The 18352-nt window shown below is 32.4% G+C and overlaps 1 protein-coding gene and 1 long non-coding RNA gene across 9 annotated transcripts in view; one reads left to right on the top strand and one right to left on the bottom strand.

The window, feature by feature from the left end:
* The first annotated feature begins 3050 nt into the window (after positions 1–3050).
* Positions 3051–9764, top strand: LOC105832382. Of its 4 annotated transcripts, none has more exons than XR_003626556.2 (5): positions 3051–6104; positions 6194–8300; positions 8710–8986; positions 9096–9304; positions 9394–9764. It is a non-coding gene; the product is annotated as an uncharacterized LOC105832382 (long non-coding RNA). The 4 variants fall into 4 exon arrangements; XR_004962843.1 differs by having other exon boundaries at positions 6194–8517; XR_004962842.1 differs by having other exon boundaries at positions 6194–8641.
* The window catches only part of LOC105832381 (uncharacterized ATP-dependent helicase C29A10.10c), a 25167-nt gene continuing 16455 nt past the window's right edge, over positions 9641–18352 (bottom strand). For 2 of the 5 annotated variants that reach the window (XM_036285479.1, XM_012673269.3), the window contains 5 exons: positions 16490–16578; positions 16118–16387; positions 11623–16015; positions 9972–10182; positions 9641–9886 (listed from right to left, as the gene is read on the bottom strand). In XM_036285479.1, coding sequence (XP_036141372.1) covers positions 9776–9886; positions 9972–10182; positions 11623–16015; positions 16118–16387; positions 16490–16578 — 5074 coding nt within the window. In that variant the 3' untranslated portion in view covers positions 9641–9775. Of the gene's footprint in view, positions 9887–9971; positions 10183–11622; positions 16016–16117; positions 16388–16489; positions 16674–18352 lie in introns of all 5 variants that reach the window. The other 3 variants (XM_028193510.2, XM_036285480.1, XM_012673267.3) reach the window with 2 other exon arrangements.

Below are 18352 nucleotides of genomic sequence, written 5' to 3'. Positions count from 1 at the left end.
AACAGTAAGGTTTCGACCAATCACGTACTTGAATTAGCCGGTTATGGCAGGTTACGGTTATGGTCGCCCAATCCGACGCGTCAAAACCTTACGTTATGGTTATGTCAATTCATGTGTGAGGGTCTTAAAGGCCATCGCACATGAATTTCCGTAAGCATAAGCATAAGACGTAAACATAAGCTTAAGAACCAATCAGGAAATAGCTATAGATCTGAACACCTCAGTAAGAGCCACCGCACAAGCTTTTTCGTAACACGTTTGGTTTGTTCGCGTCACATGCCCCAACATGCTCCTATTTACCCCAACGCACTCCAATACGTTGATTCCGATGACGCCAACCTATTAGAATGCGTTGGAGTGAGTAGAAGCATGTCGGAGCATGGCGACGCGAACAAACCAGTTACGTTACGTTAAGTGCTCCATAAACCTAAGTTTGTACTTAAAATTAAACTTACATCAACGCACAAAGAAACTTTTAACGTAAGTTCTTAAGTTCTTACGTTAAGAATTTCTTTGTGCGTTGATTTAAGTTAAATTTTAAGTACAACTTAGGTTCGTATGGAGTACTTAACGTAACGTAACGCGTTATGGAAGAGTTTGTGCGGTGGCCCTAAGACGTCACCCTTAGTCGAAAAAAAGCGGTACACCTAAAATTTGTCAAAAAATCACTAAACTTCCAACAACGATAACTACGCGAGTAATAAAGATAGGAAGGTTTCTAAAAAAAGAAATTAAAACTTCAAATGTCTACTTTAAAAATTGATTCATTAAAATTTTGCGTAATAATTTTTTTCAAAATGGCGTGTGACAAAGTGAGAGCATGCAAAATAGAAAAATATTGGTCCGAGTTTGTGACGATCAATGCTCTAATTTACATCGTTAAATCGGTTGGTACCCGTACCAAGTTGGTACGGACTAAACGCTGGTACATCTCTGTTTACATCATGGCTGCATTCCGAGATATTTACTGTCAGTACTGAAAATCTACAGTATATATAACGTAAACTATAGATTTTCAGTACTGGCAGTGAATATCGGAACGCAATCCATATACGATCAAATGAACCAAACGGACCAAGTGTTTACAGCGTGCTAAAATCTTTTGATACGCGTACCAACTTGGTCTAATACTCGTATTTCAGGAATACCAGACCAGAGCGTACTAAAATAGTCCATGAACGTTTACACCGTGCGCATTAAGCAATTTAGTACAAATATGGTGCTTGGTACGCGTATCAAGTACTCGGTGTAAACTAGGCTAATGGCGTGAGGCAAGTGTCGCAACTTAATGGGATAAAAAGCATGCGATAGAATACAGTCTCCCCTTCAAAATACTTTTTTATTCGTCTCGATACGATGATTTCTCGCTGAGATATGCGCATTTAAATAAAAAGATAGTTTTTTATTTTAAATGCGCATATCTCAGCGAAAAATTATCGTATCGAGACGAGTAAAAAAGCATTTTAAAAAGGAGACTCTATTCTATCGCATGCTTTTTATCCAATTAAGTTGCGATACTTGCCTCACGCCATGGATCGTCGCAAACTCGGACCAATATTTTTCAATTTCGCATGAACTCGCTTTGTCATACGTTATTTAAAAAAAAAATTATTACGCAAAATTTTAATGAATCGATTCTTAAAGTAGACATTTGAAGCTTTAATTTCCTTTTTTAGAAACCTTTCTATCTTTATTACTCGCATAGTTATCGTCGTTGGAAGTTTAATGATTTTTTGACAAATTTTAGGTGTACCGCTTTTTTTTCGACTGAATGTATTATCATAAATATTTATAAATATTTTACAAACTTATTTTCAAAAAATATTTTTTAAAAATTATATAATTATTTTTAATTAAACCATTCAGAAATAATACAAAAATTATTATCAATATATAAAATATATTTTTAAAATGTACTGAAAAATATTGATGGTATATGAACTTGAAATATTTTTTATATTTTTTATTAATAATAATGATATAAATATTAATTTTAAATATTTTTATAAATGTTTATCATAATTTTTTTATATCTGACAAACTCGGACATAAAAATATGTACAAAATATTTATCATAAATATTTTTCTTTATAAATATTTTATAAATATTTTGTGCTATCTGGGATAACCCTGTTCCAGTACTGACGACGTGACGACTAATGTACATATGTATCGCATTTTTGTGCATACCGATATTTTATACCACAATACGTTGAATTCCCCGTATTAGTGGATCATTTATTAATAAAAATAAGGTTACTATTATCCATGTTTTGTCTATTGCAACCATAGTAGCATCCATTTTCATTTCACATCAAACGCATCAAAAGCCGTTCCGTTTTCAAGAACGCATAAGCACGCATAAGCGCATTAACGAAAACGGAACAATATCAATGCGCGCAGCGCATTGACTGCGATTTATGCACTCAATGCGTGAAACAGAACGGACCCTGAATCTTGCCTTATACCTGAGTGAGTCCCAGATGCGCATTATAATAATAAATGGACACAGCAGGCTGAGTAAAGGTGGAAGCACATAAAATTACAGGAGCCATAAGGCAGAATGCAGAAGCCATAGCGCATGCGCTATAGTATTACATTTTGCCATGGACAAATAAAGTAATACCATAGCGCATGCGCTATGGCTTCTGCATTCTGCCTTATGGCTCCTGTAATTTTATGTGCTTCCACCTTAAAACGGACACAGACCAAATGTGCACAGACCAAACGGACAGTCGCAAACCCATGTGGTGCAGATAATGCTTTGCACGCGCGCGCGCGCACACCACACACACACACACGCGCGCGCGCGCGCGCGCGCGCGCGCACGGAGAGGGGGTGCAAGGAAAGGCTTCATCTCCTTCCGCATCTATCCTGTCGTTAGGGGTGCCCTGAAAAAGTCGCAATCCATGTGGTAAGTTCGTTTGTTACTATGTCCGTTTGGTCTGTGTATATTTGGTCTGTGTCCGTTTCGCACTGTGTCTGTTTGACACTGTGTTCGTTTCGTACTGTGTCCGTTTATTACTGTGTCCGTTTGTTATTGTGTCCGTTTATTACTGTGCGCATCTGGGATGCTCCCTTATACCTTATATTAATAAAATAAGAAAATGCTATAACTGTAGCAGATGGAGTCACCCTACAAACACATACAAAAGTAAGATTAGATGTGAATATTGTGGACAAAAACATCTATCATTAAATTGTAATAGGAAGAACCCCAAGTGTGGGAACTGTGGTGGAGAACATTCCTCCCTTGATAGTTCATGCATGGCCTCCCAGATAACACAGAGATGAACAGAAATTCCTAAAAAAGTTATTTTAATGATGAATACTTGGAGAAGTAGAAAAATGAATACATAAAGAATTCTTGAGGAATTAGCCACAATGAGTTCACATTGAAGTATTCCTTAAGAGTTTATTGTAATGAATACCTCGCGATTTATCATTTGGAATATTTAGAGTATTCATAGAAAAGTCATTTTAAAGAATACTTGGCGAAGTAGAAAAATAAATACATAAAGAATTCTTGAGGAATTAGCCACAATGAGTTCACATTGAAGTATTCCTTAAGAGTTCATTTCAATGAATACTTCGCGATTTATTATTTACAATACTTTGAGTATTCATCAGAAATTACTCGAGTGTTTGGATAATCTCAATTACATTTTTATAATTATATATCGCTTAATAAATGATAATTTATACTTTTATACACGAAATGCGCTATATATAATTAACAAAACCATATATTAACAAATATGTATGCATAAACAAGAAGTGTTCATGGATCATCACGGGACGTTAGGTCTTCAAAGTCAACGTTGACGATGGTTAACACTTGGATGGGTGACCGTTTTTTCAGGTACAGAAATTAAACATGCTTTAACAGGTATGACTATGGATTGGCTAAAACATGGTATAATTTTATTTCTCTTACAAAATTAATCAGAACTTTTTTTTTAATTTTTCTGAAAAACGTTCCAATATTATAAAAATCGGAACATTTATCAGAAATCTTGAAAATAAATTTTTTAATTCCGTTTGAGATAGCTACTTGGAGAAATCCTAATGAATACTTTAAGAAGTTCTGAGGAATTCTAACAAATAATTCTATATGAATACTTTAAGAAGTCCTGAGGAATTCGAATCATGGTGCATGTAACTTCCTACGTTATTCTTAAAGTATTCTTCTATGAATTCCTCAGGAATTACTGTTCAAAAAGGAAGACTACTTTATGAATTCTTTAAGAAGACACTGTGTTATCTGGGCTTCACTTATTATCAACTAATAAATCATGTCATAGCCTATGTCAATTGTTTTTAATTTAATGCCAAAAGATTAATTAAAGACAAAAATATATCTAATGTTCACCAGGTACCTCACTTATTCAGAGCATCTACTTATATGGGATGGTCCTTTCAGGAGAAACTTTTTTATAATAAAGAAAAATAGATTGATTTTAAATTCAAACAGGAGTCTGCCCTTCAAAACCAGCTCCAATATTAGAACCTCTAATAATAGTGTGACCATCGATCACAAGGGATCAGAATAGGAAACCGGGGAAGATCTTTCACAACAAACTCCGGGAAAGGTACTATCAACTCAGGCAGAAGGCATGGATACTGAAGATCCTCCTTTTGAAAAGGACTAAACGATAACCCGACAATTTCCTCAAAAAAATGGAGGAGTGATGTTGGTACTAACGAAAGTCCGTAGGCACTAAATTTTAATTTTTGTGATTAGTAAAACTGCATCAGTAATAAATCTGTCAGCGCGAAAACATATGCGCGGTGCAAATACAAATAATAAATGAATCTACAATATAATGTCAAATAACCTGCTAATACACAAAAATTATAATTTAGTGTTTAGGGACTTTCGTTAGTACCAACATCACTCCTCCATTTTTTGAGGAAATTGTCGGGTTACCGACTAAACATATAATCTTAATAATAACCAGATCTCAAACCTCTAGAACATCAACTATGGCTGCGGTTCTCTTGACGCTACAAATGCTTCGAAGCGTTTGATCAATCGAAACAAAGAATTTTACGAACTGACCAATCAAAGAATGCTTCGAAACGTTTGTAGCGTCAAGTGGACTGTAGCCTAAATCCTCGAAAGAACGATTAAGCATCAACGCACGGTGTTTCCAGACTCCGTTTAACCAAGAATTTAATTTTATAATAGGAATATAAATTCTAATGTTATAATGTGGTGACATTGCCAAACTATTAAATTCTGACCAACTAAACGACAATAAATGGAAGGAATTATTATATTATATAGCTGCTGTTCAGGAAGGAATTAAGATGTAACAAATACCATCTCAGGCTGCTCAATTACTGGCATATCACCCTTTGCAAATCCTGTTTCAATGAATCTTAAAGTCTAACAATGGAACTGTAAAAATATTCTTGGTAAAAGACACAAATTTTCCAACATAATAAAAAAATTTGATGTAATATGCCTTCAGGAAACATCTCCAAAGAATAGTTTTGAATTTGGTAACTTTATAACGATTAGAAATGACAGATTAGGTTTTCCAATAGACGGTGAAACGACTATATTGGTGTCAAAAGATGTCGACGTTAAAAAATATGAATTACACATACCACATAATTTGAATCTGAAATATACAGCAATATTTATTGCTATCAAAAATAAAAATAACAAAGAAATTGTAATAATATCTCTTTGCAGATCTCCTAATCACCATGTGAATAAATCGAAATGAAATGAATTCTTTGCTTATATTAATAATTTATCAGTACATTCGGATATCTGCATATGCGGAGATTTTAATGCACAAAAATCAATGTGTAGGTCTTCTCACTGTATTGCTGTAGGGAAATCTATAGAAGTCATAGATGCCTCTTCTTTTCTAATTCTTAATGACGGCTCATACACTAGAATCTCGGCTAATCCCAACTACCCCAATGTCCCAGATCTTACACTTGTTTCTGAAAGTTTACAGTCCACCTCAGCGTGATCAACTGGAATAGATCCCATTGGAAGCGTTTTCCTATCACGTTCATATTAAGTAATAGCTCACAAGGCAATAAGCATTTACATGAATTTTCACCAGGAGATCGAACCAGAGGTAAATTAGATATTTCACACATGAATAAAAATTCTTTGCAATTTAATCATAGAAGATATGGCTATCCCATCCGAATCGCAACTTTTTAGTGTGGAACTATACTCATTATGGTCTGAAAATGTACTGAAGAACGCTATAAGATCTGGCACTAAGTTGTTGAACGAAAAAGGTTCAATGAAGATCTTCGATTTGAAAAAAGGAAGTTTCAAAACACACACACACACACACACACAATAAAACACACATACACACAATAAAACACTAAAGACTAGAAAATATAAAGACAATCCCTGGGATGACGACTGTAATCAAGCCGTAAGCTAAAAGGAGAAGAGATTATGAGCGCCTAAAGAACAGCCATAATCTACTGACCTACAGAAAAACTGCGGAAGAAACAAGAATCATCAAAAAGAAGAAAAATGAGAACTTTAAAACATTCGTCAACAATCTAAATTCAATGTGGGCTCAAGAGATTTTAGCTTGCCGGCGTAATATTCTTGCGTAAGCTACCTGCTGCGAAGGATTAGAAGGCGCCCATCGCGCCCCAGCGTCGTCGAACGCGCTTGGACCTTTTTCACCATATCTCCAACAATTTTCAAGGAATCACTTTGAAACTTGCAGGAGATATTCTCAAGACCTTATACTTTACGAATATAATACCTTATACTTACGCAAAAAACAAAAAATGCATTTTCTCAAAATTTCTGGGTGTATGTAACCCCTTAATATATATGTGAAAGATATTCTTTGGCAGATCCCCTATAACTGTCAAGTTATACAATTTGTGGACTACATTGCAATACTATGCTCTGACAAAGACTTAAATGTCATCAAAAACTCATTATCTATAGCATTCCTGAATATCGAAAAATGGTTAAACTCCTTGGGGTTAGAGATATCCATCCTGAAAACTCAGTGTATAATTTTCAACAGGAAAAGAACCTCACCTAACAGAGGAGAATTGACATTGGATACAAGATCGTTAAAACTTCAAACTGAAGCTAAGTACTTGGGAATGGTCTTGAACAAGGGTCTGTGATGGTGTAGTCATATTAATTCACTTAAAATAAAAACCATGAAATAAAATAATATTCTTAAATGGATAGCAGAATCCTCATGAGGTGTTAACCCGCTATAATGTCTAAGGTTTTCTAATGCCACAGTTGGAGCACAGCTGGACTAAAGCAGTATGTGGTACATTAGTGCTACATGCTCCTACACCAAATCGTTGGAGAAAATTCTCTGCCAATCTTTTAAAATAGCCACTGGTCTCCCTAGATCTACTCCAAATAGAGTAATATGCAAATTTAGCTTCCAAAAAAGCCTTATGGGTTGAATAAGTTCTAAAACAAACAAATATTTGATTAAATTAATTCAATTAAAGTGACACTATAATTAACAAAATTAAAATTATATAATAACTTAAGCTAAAAAAATTGCAGAAAGAAACATACTATTTATAGTCAAAAGGTGGCCTACAATTAGACCATACGAAAGGCATCTCACCAAATGGGATCTCCAACCAGTTTATTCTTTTTTTCTTCAAGCTTATATAGACGAGGTTGATATTGACCTCAAATCAAGAAATCTATCTCTACTTTGTGATAACCCAAATAATGCATTCAATAATCTTATTACTTTTAATAGTACATTGGATGAAAAAATAGCAATTTTTACAGATGGTTCACACACAGAATTGGATGGCGAGAATTTCTTAGTTGGCAGTGGTTTATATATTCCTTATCACAACTCTTCTTGGAAATACAAATCTACCCTATTCAAGCTCCTTCACAGCTGAGTCTATAGCTATTCTGAAGGCTATTGAAATTGCAGAAAAAAATTATTGGAAACACATTAACGTTTGCACCAACTCTAAAAGTAACCTAGATGTAATAGGGTCTTCCTCTGAGATATACAAGAGATGTATAAAATGACAATTAAAAAATTTAATCCTATAATGGAAACCATTAGAACAAAGATTAAGCGGGTAAAGGCTCATGGAGGATCAATAAAATTTTCTAGTGGTCTCACAAAAATATTCAGAGAAACGAGATACGCGAATAGGGCTGCCAAAGATAAAGTATTAATAGAAGTAATATAGATAATAAAATAACTTTCTCAGACATAATTATATCACTAGAAAATAATTATGTTCAAATTGATGTGGACTTTCTAAATAGGATTAACATTGCACTGGTAACTATCATATGGATAAGTTTTCGGATATTAGTATAATTCAAATCTCGAAATTCAGCTTATCCCGAAAACAATGTACACTGTCGAGAATCATAGTTGGCTTACTCTACACTAATTCCGTAAAAATGAAATTTAGTTTAAGTGACTCAGCAAAATGCGATTGTATTACTATCAGGGTTCTAACCATATTTTTTGGGCATGTCTCAAATACAATAATGTAAGATCTACTCTGTGCGGAAAGCTTTTGAAATTCAAATGTCAATTTCCATTTTCTACTGAATACATTATATCCATCATTAATAAGAAGATTGCAAGAGCCATCGTCAATTTCGTAGATGATAGTAATCTTAAGATTTGAGTTAGTTATGTTGATACTTGTTGAGCTGTTACCAAGGGACTTACCTTACAGGTGACTGCGGGAAGAGTGGATCATTACCATTTCAATTCTGAAATCAGTTGAAAAAGTGAAAGAGTAACCAATAAAGGGTTTGATCAACCTCCACAACCGTCGCCCTACTGAATCATAGAAATCCTGGTACTTTGTCCCGTTTGGGATAGAAATCCAAAGGGAAAAGGAGAAGAGACTGTCGTGTTACAGTCCAGTCATGGGCTAGTTCGAAATGGGTCACGCGCGCAAAATATCTTGTAAAACCGAAAGCGGTCGTACTCGCCAAACGGAGTATACGGTCAGTCTATCACTTATTAAAAAAACACCGTCTCCTAACCAACAAATTTTACCCGTTTTATTCTCGTTACGCCCTTACAAATATAACAAATCAAAGTGTTGCTTCCTAGGCCCACGCATACCTATCAGAAAAAAGCCTAAATTCACTAACTTCACTGGCAATAGTTTTCACACGACAGTGATGATTTTCCAAACATACATACCGCCATTGGATCAACCATTATGAATAACAATCGTGGATATTTATACTCTGCTTGGAATAATCAGTCGAGTAACAACTCCACAAAAACAAATTAATCACCGATTTTGAGAATACCACGTAAGATATTTGAAAGGAACTTTATTTTTTAATCTCATCAAATACCCATCGGTTTTTAAACTTCAAAAAAATGTTTTTGCATTTTGCAGGACACTAACAACAATAATCTATATGAACTTTAGGCGCTAGTTGATGAGCCAAAATCGCTATTTTTTGCTGGTTCTCCTTTTTTAGTAGTATAAGAAAAAGAAAAGGGAAGATGGCAGTTAGAGGCAACGCTTCAGTCTTTGAATATTGGAAACTGACAATGACATTATACAAAATCGATAAAATTATATTAAAAAATCGTCGCCAGTGTTCAAACCCCAAAAAATCAGACACAGCAGTTTTCTAATCTTTCATGATACATTTTTCATTGGAATCATTGTATTTGAATGAAATTTAACCTAGATATTTACAAAATATACAAAACATATAAAAACTTGTTACTCGAGATGTTAAGTATATAAAAAAACTTTACAAACTAATTTTTTACTTAACAATAAATTTTTTAATTGTGGTGGGTGTTGCATTAGCATTGATCTGACAAAAAATTCCACGATTTTGTGCATCATTTATCAAAGATTTCCACATTTGATCCTTCTGCAAAGCAAAAATTTCCTAGTTAATTTAAATTAAAAAAATGTAAAAACAAAATTTATAAAATTTAAATTCAAAAGTCTCTAACCATAAAAGTAACAAAATTTCCACATAATATTAAACTATGTTTAGCTCTTGTAAGAGCTACACAGAGCCTTTGCTTGTCCGATAAAAATCCAATACCGCTGCTTCTCACGCAAGACATTATTATAACATCTCGCTCTTGTCCTTGAAAACCATCAACGGTATTAACTTCAAAAATAATTTTCTTTTTTATGCTATCCGGTATAGTAGATATCCTGAAAACATGATTTATAAAGTTCTTCGTAGCTTACGCTATTGTTTTCGTAGCAAACTATTGTTTTTGAAAATACATTTCACACAGCACAAGAGCTTGTAGTAACATTGTTATAATGTTGCAACATTGCATATTGCCGTGCACTGTTGCAAACAAAGAATTTTTGTATATTAGACGTCACCGCTACTAGATGGACGTATCGCAATTCTCGTAATTAAAAATTTTTTAAATTAAATCATACAAAATATACTGAACAACAAAATCAACGCAACAAAACTTTATACTAAAATTTAATTCAACTTCAAATAATCGTAACTTCGCGAGAACTTATCGTATTGGAAAGTTTTTTCTTTCATTCTAAAGCCTTAAGTCACTACTATAAAGAGCATTTGTCAGATTTTAATCTTTTTCTTTTTTTTTGGCATTTCTTTAAAAGTAAGAACGTGTTTTGTGTTAAAAAATGTTCATATTTTAGCGCGCTTCACGGGGTGCAATAAATTTTTCTCGCAAACTTTAAGAATTATCGTAAAATATAAATTTTTTCCTAAAAATTAAAAAAAATTAAAGCCTGTATTTTTTTGGCGGAGTTGTGACATATCAAAGTTAACTATGTATTTTAGTTTTATGCCTGTTACGGCCAGCATTAGCATTACCCAATATGCACACCATGAGAAAGTTGCAGGCCAGATTTTGCGCATTGTGTGTGTGAAAAAATCATACAAACTTCTTTTGTTTTTTTTTTATTTGTAAGGAAACATTCATACTTAACGATAATTCTTATAAAGTTTACGAGAAAAATTCATTGTACCTCGTAGAGCGTGTCAATGTATGAAAATTTTTGAAGACAAAACACATTCTTTTGAAGAGATCCCAAAAAGGAAAAAGGAGATCAAAATCTGACAAACGCTTTTTAAAGTAGTGACTTCATTCAAGCTTTAAAATAAAAAAAACTTTCCAATACGATAAGTTTTCGCGACGTTACGATAATTTGAAGTTAAGTGAAATTTTGATATAAATTTTTGTTACGTTAACTTCGTTGCTCAGTATAAAATACAAAATGTAATATTGAGATTTTTTATCTATGTCTAGTAAAATAATTTTATCACGGAATGAGTTCCTAAAATTTAATTTGACAACGAAAATAAATAAGATATATTTTGACAATAAAATTTTTTGTTCTGTATAAATTAATATTCAGGAACATATAATACTCGTAAATGTTATATGTATCAAAATGTGTTAATATAATAACTAAAATATGATCAAAAATTAAATACATTATAATATTGTTACAATATGCATTGCAATTTTTTTAAAGACAAACATTTTACAGTTGCAGCAATATTGTACTAATACTTTGCAATATTACAATTTCATAATAAAATATATCTGCAATGTTTCTATAATCTTTCTGTGCTGTGTATGCATACATGAAACCTACTTTTCGTTTATTTTATTCAACATAAGAGTCCTTTGATTGTTGTACGGTGTGAGAATCCCAAGAGAAATAGTAGTACTTGTTTCCCATTTGGCATACATAAACATGGTAAAAATTATATTGGCCACAAATTCAGCTTCCGTGGTGTTGGAAAATTTATCGTCGTTCTGAATGAAGTTATGATTTAACACTCTATAGGAATGAAATGGAAATTGTATTCTATATCCAGTGGCGTTTTTCAATTTTCCATCATAGAAATACTTATTCGGCCAATATGAAATTGCATATTCCATACGATATTGCGTGTTCAACATGATAATTGGATTGTTCGGTTGAGATGCGAAAACGTTTTGCATTCTCGAAAACACCGATTGATCTAATCCCAATTTCTTCGCTCGCTGACTTAGAATAGTTGCGGGTAACTGATTCGGATCACCTACTAGAACTAATGTATTCACTCCCAACATCAATGGTATCAGAGTTTCTGCTTCGCAACTTTGTGTCGCCTCATCAACAATGCACATGGATATTCTTTCTTTGTGACCACCAAAAATCGACTCCATTTGATTGGTGTAACAAGATGAAAGTGTACAGGCAATTATACTGGCACGCGTAAGAATTATATTTTCCGCCATACGTTGAGATTTGGCACGATCCTTCGGATTAAGCTCGTCTATTAATTTACCAGATTTCAGATGTTCGCATTTCATCGATGTTTCAAGTAATTTATTCATGAGTAAATATCTTTTCTCTTTGTTGTTCTGGTTGCTTTCAAGTTCGGTTTCAAGCGAATTAATACGCGCTTGTAAAATGGAAATATCCTCGGTGTCAGCTAAGCTGTTATTCAACGATGTTTTTTGTGATTTAGTCAATTGATTCATGTGTCGTCTCGCCAGTTCTGTCACGGAAATATTTTTAACCATTGGATGCATGGACTCCGGTCGCCCAATACGTACCATGTTAAAACGTTTCTGTTTTAAGGTAGACCTGATATTTAAAAGTCTTAACACAATCTCATCAATAGCAGCATTGGATGGTGCACAAACCAGGATTCTCAATGATTTTTCATCTTGACATCCACCAAATAATATTTGAGTTACCAGGTTCACGATAACTTTGGACTTGCCCGTTCCTGGTGGGCCTTGAATAAAGCACAGTTTAGACTCTTTTTTCAGTACAGCGCCTGCTACTCTAAATACGGCCTCTAATTGTTTTGGATTTAAATCATCTTTTGTGATTAGAGAAGAAGATGTATACTGATTATTTAATGGCGGTAATTGATAATTTTCAATCTTTGGATTTACAATCAGTTTTAACAGAGGTGAGTGAGGAAGATATTGTAACGCCTGCACCATTCTGATATTTGATCGTAGGTATGTAACCGTTCTGACTCTTTGTACACTATTTACAGGAATGTTATGCTCAAAAGGTCGCGTTAGTAAAGTGTACGTTATCAAAGAATGCGGATTTTTGACATGATTCCTTAAATCCCTATTGTAATGTGTGAAGTCTTTGATAATCGTATGTTGCATGTTGGTGACATATGCAAATATCTTATGAAAGTTTTGTTTACCATGTACAGTTCTGAAATACTCAAGATATACCAGATCTCCATAAATAGGATGAGTTTGTTTATTTAGATCCTCTTTACTGATTAGCACTTCAAGCGACAATGTTGTCAGAAATAAATTGGTTGAAGGTATTGGGGTACGCGTAATAGAATTCTCGATTATGGAACACATTACGGTTGCACGTTGCATATTCTTTTGGATCATTTCAAAATCTTTTGTTATGGTGTACCATATCTCATGTAACAAGAGAGGCATCGCGACTTCATAATACTGTTCATAAGAATCATAAGATAGTTTCATAGACTGAAGTTCATTATTGGACACTATCGGTGGTTCACACTTCAAGTAACGCTGTTCTTCGAGCCACACGGGATTCCACATAAAAATACGCAGTAAGAACTCTTCTAGTTTCGGACTTCGAAGCGATTTCTGGACTTTGGAATCTGAATAGGTTATAGGTTTTGTTCTTAATTTATTTGTAGGTATAGGAGCATCTTTCCACGTCAATTTATTTAAATTATTGTTTTCATCGATTTGAAACTCCCATATTTCGAATTTATTAGAAAAGGACACTTTCTTCTGTTTTTTCTGTTTTGTGCTCGATTTTACAAGTGTTGACTTCAAATTGTTCGGTGAAAAACTTTCTTTTTGTATCACAAAATGACGTTCAATCGACTTGTCTCGCGATTCTGATATTTTGACTGTAGGATCTGTATTCACATCGTTTCTTTTCGTGTTACTCTTACTACTCTTGTGTTTCTTTTTATTATCATTGGTCGTTTTGAAATCCAGTGTGTGTTGTCCAGACGCAGTGCTCATGTTATCTAAATGTAAGGACTGTTGCAATGATGTGGCAATATTGTTTACTGTATCCTTAGAAACATCCGTTTTTGGACACGGATGTGTTTTTTCGCTGGAAATCGCGGTTTTTTTTACATCAGTTTTATTCGTTAATTGCTTTTTAGATTGATCATCGTTCGATTTTGACAACTTTTTAGATTTATCTGAAAGATGCGATTTAGATGCTTGTGATTCTTGATCTTTATTTGAGTTTGACAATTTTGTTGATTTATCTGGAAACGATTTAGATACTCGTGATTCTCGATCTTCGCTCAATTTTGATAATTCTGCAAATTTATCTGGTAATTTAGATACTTGTGGTTCCTGCTCAATGAGAAAGTCACCACGATTTTTTAAAGATATTTTAGCTCTTGGTTTATTTCTACGTTTCATACATTGATCGTTTTCAGCAGATAGCTTCTTCTCTTCTGCAGCAATTTCCTTTAACTTCATTTTTCTCTGCTCAATTATTTTCTTTTTTTCGTCTTTAGAAATTGATGGCCCAGATTTTGTTTCACTCGATGAGTGACTATCAACCGTTGATTTAGATTTTTCTTTGTGATGCTTTTGCTCCTTAGTATAAAAACTATCGTTAAGTTTTTCTTTTAATGTCGACACATTCTGTTCTTTTGCTGTTACTTTTGAATGTGAAGTTTCATATGTTTTTGTTGCCTCTTTATTATGCTCAGATCGCTTTTTTCTTGAAGGTAAACTTAATGGTTCTATTATTGGAACTAATCTTTTGATTGTTGACTTTGCAAGTAATTTTTGTTTCACACTTTCTATTGTTTGTTTAGCTGATTTAATATCTTTTTTTGTATCTGTCTTTTGTTTGTTTTTCTTATCAATGATTTGTTTGTTTTTATCTTTCATACTAATTTCTTTAAAACCTGTTTTGTCGACATTCATCGCGTCTACTTCTGTCGTCTGTAAATTACTATTATAATCATCCTTTTTGTTACTAATGTTAACGTCGTTACTTTTATCAACAATATTGTTGATATCAATCTGTTTGCTTTCATCGATATCTTTCATACTAGATTCACTAGAAAGATCTTCGTCCACATCCATTGGATCTACTTCTGCCACTGGTAAATCAGTATTATAATCATTCTTTTTGTTTTTAGTTTTATCAATATCTTTCGCACTAAATTCATTAGAAGCACCAGCCTCGTCCACATCCATCGGGTTTACTTCTGTCATCGGTAAATTAATGTTATAATTATCTTTTTTGTTTTTACTTTTAACATCGTCCCTTTTGTTATCAATACTAATATCAATCTGTTTGCTTCTACCAACATCTTTCACACTAGATTCATTAGAAGGACCAGCCTTGTCTACATCCATGGTGTCCACTTGGATGGATAAATTAGTATTATAATTTTCTTTATTTTTAGTTCTATTATCGACACTTCCACGTAATTCGTGCGATATTTCTTTAGTGCAAACTAACTGGGAAATACATGATATCTTGGGTTGTTCGATTATATTTCCATCGTCCCAAATTCCCAAATCAATTTCATCCTTTATGATTCCATCACATAAAACAGGCTTTACATCCTCATTAAGTAACTGACTTCTAGATAATCGTTCTAACCATGGATTGTCCTCATCTTCGTCATCCGTTAAAATAATGACTTCGTCGTCGACATTTAGCAGGCCAATTTTCTCGATATTTGAATCATCATCGTTAGCGCATTCCTGCTTAATTTCCATTTGATTCTCTGTATTATCTTCGTATTTAATATCGAACAACTGAGAACATGGAAATATCCCTTCCTCATTATCACTCAGATCGACAACATCGATAACTGAAAATCGCGTCTTTGATTCATGTTGAATTTTTTTCTTTGACTTAGTCGGTAATTTACCGCGATTTGTGTTGCACTCATCATCTGTCGCGTGTGCTCTTTCATCATCTGTTATTTGTAGTTCAGTTTCATATTTAATGTTTTGGTCATTCGTATGTACAAAATTTGAATTCTCTGTAAAGTATAATACATTGTCAATGCATTTATCAATGTTATTAAATGTTTTCTTATGTAATTTATATATAATTGTTATATTATTAAATTTTTTGTTTATACCTCCGTCATTAACATCCATATTAATCTCAACATTAGAAACACCCATTTTCTCATTTTCACAATCTGATTTACAAGTGCTATCTAAACATCTTGCAGATTTGAACTTAGAATCCTTAACGTTCTTCTCGATTGCTTTTGTTGGCAATACATTAATTATTTCAATGTCATCTTGTCCACTTATATCTACAGAGTTATATCTCGTATCTGAATTATTAGTATTGTTGCTATTGCTTGCACTCTGATTATTACAAGATAAATTAACATTAATTCCTGCAACAAAAATTTAATTAAAGATTTATTGAAAATATATTATAGAATATTGCAAATTCAGTATTTCTCTTCGTTCATATTGTCTGGATAATAAAGATTTACCTTTTGAAGAATTAGCATTAGAATCATGTATTTTATTTACTTTATTTGGCCTTGTTGTTTGATAGTATGAACTAGGTCCGCATCTTTTTCTACAAGTATGATTTACAGGAGAAACAGATATATTTTTTTTTGTATGGCTGTTTAAAACCGTGTCTGATAAAATTTCTTCTTCATCAATAAATGACTAAACAAAATTTAAATAATAAAGATTTAATGACAAACATAAAATTTCTACAAGAAGCATTAAGTATTAACATTTTGATATTCGTACGCGACTATAGTTTACCGCTAGTATATTTCGCAGTTTTAAAAATAAAATTACCATTATTTAAATTATATAATCCAATTACTATTTTTTTATTAAAAAATATTTTCGTAAAAGAATCAAAATAACTAATATAAACAATTAAAATCATTAAAACTCGTAATTGATTTTTTTTTAATCCTAAAGCAAATTACCGACATTTTTTAATTAGAAGCTATTAAACACATTTCTTTATTAGAAGATCTTTGATATCTTTCAATCTCTGATAAAAAATCTTAAAAATTATCATCAAATAAAACAGAAAAAAGAAAATTAGTGTTTCTGGTAAAAAAACTGATAAACTAATACACGATATTCTTGTGCCAAAAAAAGAATAAATGTGCGCTAAGCAACACAAAAGAAAGAGATTGCGTCGTAAGCAATAACAAATAAATTTTTTAGAGATATCCACTTTAAGAATTAATTTTATGGGCCTGGAGTAGACGATTCAGTATAAATGTAAAATTTCAATTTTTATATAAAATAAACTTAATGTAAAACTTTAAACGACTTCTCTCAAAACATAGTTTTTAAAATGCGTAACCACTATATCTCGAAAATAGTTTGATCGATTGGCTTGCAATTTTACATACTTTTTTTAAACACTAAAACTAGTCTTCATAAAATTTTTTCTACAATTTTTTTTGACAGCCAAAAACTGATAACATTTTTAATAAAAAGAATCGCTATTATTAAATTTGATCGACTATCATTTTGTTCAAACGCAATATTTTGAAAAACGGCTACGACAGAAAAACTAGAATTTTTATTTTATAATTAAATCTTTTTGTAATTTTGCTTTTAAATGAAACATTCACTACAAACGCCGGTTTAAAAAACATTAATTAAAAAAACTTTAATAACACCGCTATTTTTGAATATTTTTTAATAAATGTTCGAATTGAAGAAAGTATGATCTTTTCAATAAAACAAACAAATTTTTCTATTTCTTTCCGTTTTTCAAAAAAATCGTAAAGTTAGGCCTTATTTTGATCTGTCTAGATATATATCCCCTTTTAAATCCAATTATATTTTAAATTTTTATTAAAGTATTTATGACAAAAAAGCAAAAACCGATTTTCTTCTAATAATAAAAATTTACATATCAATATACAAGGTATCACAAGATTTATACAATATTTATAAGCAGGTAGAGCGCATTAAGGTGGTTCATACACATTCTCGTAAAATTACGGAACGTTTTAATAATTACGGAACGTACAAACCAAAAACTAGATTATAAAAATCTAAATTACAAACTTTCTAATGACTATAAACAATATGATGCCGACAATTTATTAGAGAAAAGGCACCGAATTTGGAACACCACTTCGTTTTTGAACTACATTTCTTAAATAATGGTTAGAAAAACACTTATAAAAATACTAATTTAAATTAGAAAGTATTTTCTATCAAATAATATAATTATTTTCATAATACTGTTTCGTATTTTTCAAATAATTATTATTTTTGCGATACATATCGCAAAAAAAAGCATCTGACAAAATTAGCGCCTAATTTGGAATCGGTATACGATCGAAGTATTAATGTTACATTAT

Source organism: Monomorium pharaonis, chromosome 4, assembly GCF_013373865.1.
Source record: "Monomorium pharaonis isolate MP-MQ-018 chromosome 4, ASM1337386v2, whole genome shotgun sequence".
NCBI classification, from domain to species: Eukaryota; Metazoa; Arthropoda; class Insecta; order Hymenoptera; family Formicidae; genus Monomorium; species Monomorium pharaonis.
This window is presented reverse-complemented; position numbering and strand designations above follow the sequence as displayed.